Source organism: Alligator sinensis, unplaced genomic scaffold, assembly GCF_000455745.1.
Source record: "Alligator sinensis unplaced genomic scaffold, ASM45574v1 scaffold78_1, whole genome shotgun sequence".
Classification (NCBI taxonomy): Eukaryota; Metazoa; Chordata; order Crocodylia; family Alligatoridae; genus Alligator; species Alligator sinensis.
Genome location: NW_005842171.1, coordinates 105625 through 109021, shown reverse-complemented (window position 1 = coordinate 109021; position 3397 = coordinate 105625). Strand labels below are relative to the sequence as shown.

The 3397-nt window shown below is 50.8% G+C and overlaps 1 protein-coding gene across 16 annotated transcripts in view; it reads left to right on the top strand.

Annotated features, from left to right (window-relative positions):
- Positions 1–3397, top strand: part of PBRM1 (polybromo 1) — a 125437-nt gene that overhangs the window by 86175 nt on the left and 35865 nt on the right. For 13 of the 16 annotated variants that reach the window (XM_025206741.1, XM_025206740.1, XM_025206739.1 and 10 more), the window contains one exon: positions 1713–1898. In XM_025206741.1, the coding sequence (XP_025062526.1) occupies positions 1713–1898 (186 nt within the window). The remainder of the gene's footprint in view (positions 1–1712; positions 1899–3397) is intronic. The other 3 variants (XM_025206748.1, XM_025206745.1, XM_025206736.1) reach the window with 1 other exon arrangement.

The window sequence follows — 3397 nt, the reverse complement described above, 5'->3', positions numbered from 1 at the left end:
TCCCTACAATGCTAAGGTCAGTAGTGCTTATTTTTATTTGTTGCCTGCAGCAAGTTACTGTTATGAAGAAGCAGGTGGCTCTCAGTAGTGAAAGAAGACTTCTCTTCCTTGCTCGTTACTACCAGCGAGTTCCTCTTCCCTTTATAGGGAATGCTCAATAAAACGTACTTAACATCTGGGACTCACCTTCAGCAGCACTGGAAGCAGTAAAAACAAACTTAGGTGGAGCATAGCACATGCTCAAACATTCCACTGGGAACTAGAAGCCAAGAATGAAAAGATAGGTGGAACATAGAATATAGTAAATATTCTGCTGGGAACTGAAAGCCAATGGCAGGGACAGGTTTGGTGTGCTATTTTTACTTTGGCTATTGGAAAGAATAATGGTAGGGGAAGCTTTTTTTCTTTCTTATTATGTCTGCATGACACTTAGCAGAATGGGATCCTGGTATGTCCTAGAATTCATAGAATTTATAGATTGTAGGGCTGGAAGGGACCTCGGGAGATCATCTGGTCCAGCCCCCTGCACCAAGCACGAAAGATAACTGAGGATCAGGTGACCCCAGCAAGGTGACAGTCTAGTCTCCTCTTAAAGATTTCCAAGGTAGGTGATTGCACCACCTCTGGAGGGAGCTTATTCCACAGGCTGGACACCCTGACTGTGAAGAACTCGATCTTTCAGGAGTTTATGGCCATTATTCCTGGTTTTCCCCTCAGGTACCCTGGTAAACAGTTACTCACTGAGCTCTTGATGTACTCCCCTAGTGTAGCGGTAAACTGCTACCAGGTCCCCTCTCAGCCTTCTTTTCCTCAGGCTGAAGAGTCCCAAATCCCTCAGCCTTTCCTCATATGGCTTGCTGTGTAAGACTGATCATACAGGTGGCTTTTCTTTGTACTCTCTTAAGCCTGTCCACGTCCCTGTTAAGCCTGTCCATGTCCCTGTTAAAGTGTGGTGCCCAAAACTGGACACAGTACTCCAGCTGTAGTCTCACCAGTGCTGAGTAGAGCGGAAGAAGTCTGGGCTCCCCCTGCACTGGAAAGAAGCAAGCTCTTGTGGCTGGAAGTCCCTTCAGCTGAAGGGTTCCCAGCTGTCTGAACACCCCTCACACACCCTGTGGCTGGGAGATCACTGCAATGACCTCCCTGCCCTAAGGGTGCATGAAACCACTGGGGCTGGAAGATCACAGCTGTGCCCTGTACCTTCTAGGACCCAGCTGGGTCCCAGCATCGAAAGGCATGCTGCAGGTACCCAGCTTCTGCAGCTGTGGGACTCTGCTGGGACCCAGAGTCCACAGTTGTTGGGGCTGAGAGTTCCCAGCAGTTGCGGGACTCTCAGTCCCAGCTGGGCAAAGTCACCCCTGTGGCTGGGAGCCTAAAGCTGATGGGGCTTCCAGACTCATGGGAGATCCTGCTACACGTGCAAATTTAAAGTTTTTGATAGTAACCAGCTATAAAACATTTTCAAGGTCTAATTTGATAGCTGGTTGGAGATTTTTATTGCTATAAGTACTTTGCACATGTAGCCAATCTCCAGGAAATTGCTTAATTAACCAGTTAATTGTGCAACACTTGCAACATGTAGAGGGGGGGCAAAGTTACTACGGCTTGGATTCTAGGAGAAGAGATGTGTGGTAGTAAGGTGATAGCCTTTGGAATATCTCATTCCTTAGCTTTGACTTAGTGATTTCCATTTTCCCTTATGTTGAAATAAGAAGCTGAAAAAAGTGAAGATTCTGCTGGAGGAACTGGTCTGTCAAGCTTGCATCGGACCTACAGCCAGGATTGCAGCTTTAAAAATAGCATGTACCATGTTGGGGATTATGTCTATGTAGAACCCGCAGAAGCCAATTTACAACCTCATATAGTCTGTATTGAGCGGCTATGGGAAGATTCAGCAGGTAAGGAATTCTTTACTGTATAAAAACCAAGGCAATGTAAGTTTTAAATGTTCCCTGCTAATACTTCCAGCTTGAGCTTTCCTTACTTGGGTATTTAGTTTTCACTTACAAAAGTATACGTGTAGTGATTATTTTGTAAACAATTTAAAGGTTTTGCATGTTGGAAAAATTCTGCTGAGTGCCAGCTATCCTCTTTTTTCCCTTGTTATGAACATCCTGCAGATGAAACAAGCTTGTTTTTGGTTTTGACGTTGCCCGTTTAAAAGTCTATCAACTTCTGCTTTTTAATGAACCTAGGAAGAACAAAAGGGTCTTTTCTGTGCCTGGAAAAGTATTCACTGTTGATAATGCAACCAATGCTGAATGCTTTGAGTGCACCACAACACAAGATGTGTTCAGAACCTGTGGTTTAAATTCCAAAACGGGGTCAAATCCTGCATACCCTATGCAAGCTTACAGTTAAACTGTATTTAGGACTAATTTCACCTATTTGTGCCTGGGTGTCCTTTATCAGAAATGGGTGACTCTCTAGCTCAGGGTGTCAAACATATTGCCTGCGGGCTGGATTTGTCCCATAGAGCCAAATGATCTGGCCTGTGAGTTGCTGAACTGGCCCCAACCCCACACTCTGCATGCAACACACGAACTAGACCTAACTGGGCACACTGTGGGCAGTACAGTGACATGGTCCAGGGTGCTGCAATGTAGCCCACACCCTAGACCCCCTGTACCACATGCAGTGCCATGTCTAGCCCACATGCCACAGCCAGCACATGCCCTGGGCCAGCCCTGAGGGCTGGCACATAGTAAGACCCAGGACCAGTGCAGGCTGTGCGTGCTGCACTTGACACAGGGGGCTGGCAGACCTGGAGATGGAACACAGGACCAGTTAGCATAGAACAGGGGTCGGCAACCTATGGTACGCGTGCCAAAGGTGGCACACGGCATGGTTTTTATTGGCATGCAGGCTGCTTGGGGTGGGAAGAGGCATGCCCAGATTGAGCAGCACGTGGCTGCCCGGGAACAGCCTTGTGCTGCCTCCAACCCCAGCCCCAGAACAACCTGACTGCGCCACTGACCCCAGCCAGGTAAGAGCCCCCAGCCCCAACCCTAGCCCTGCACCACCCCCAGCCTCGGCTGTGGCCGGGGGTCATCAGCACCCCGACGGGCCTGGCCCCAGCCCCACTCTCCCAGCCACATGCCGCCTGCAGGCCCCAGCCAGCACCACCACTGTGGCTGACCCCGGGCCCGGGCATGCTGTGGATGGGCCCAGCCCCAGTCAGTACCGCTGCCAGCGTGGGCCCCGGGCCTGACCCTGGCCACATGGTGCCGGAGGGCCTGGCCCCAGCCGGCACCACTGCCCCCACCCACCCCAGCCCAGTGCCACCCCCAGTCTGGGGCTGTCGCCAGTGCTGGAATGAGGCTGGGGCCCAGGCCCATTCCGGCGCTGCCAGAGGGCCCACCCACGTGCTGCTGGCAGGCCCGGCCCGGGCCAGCAC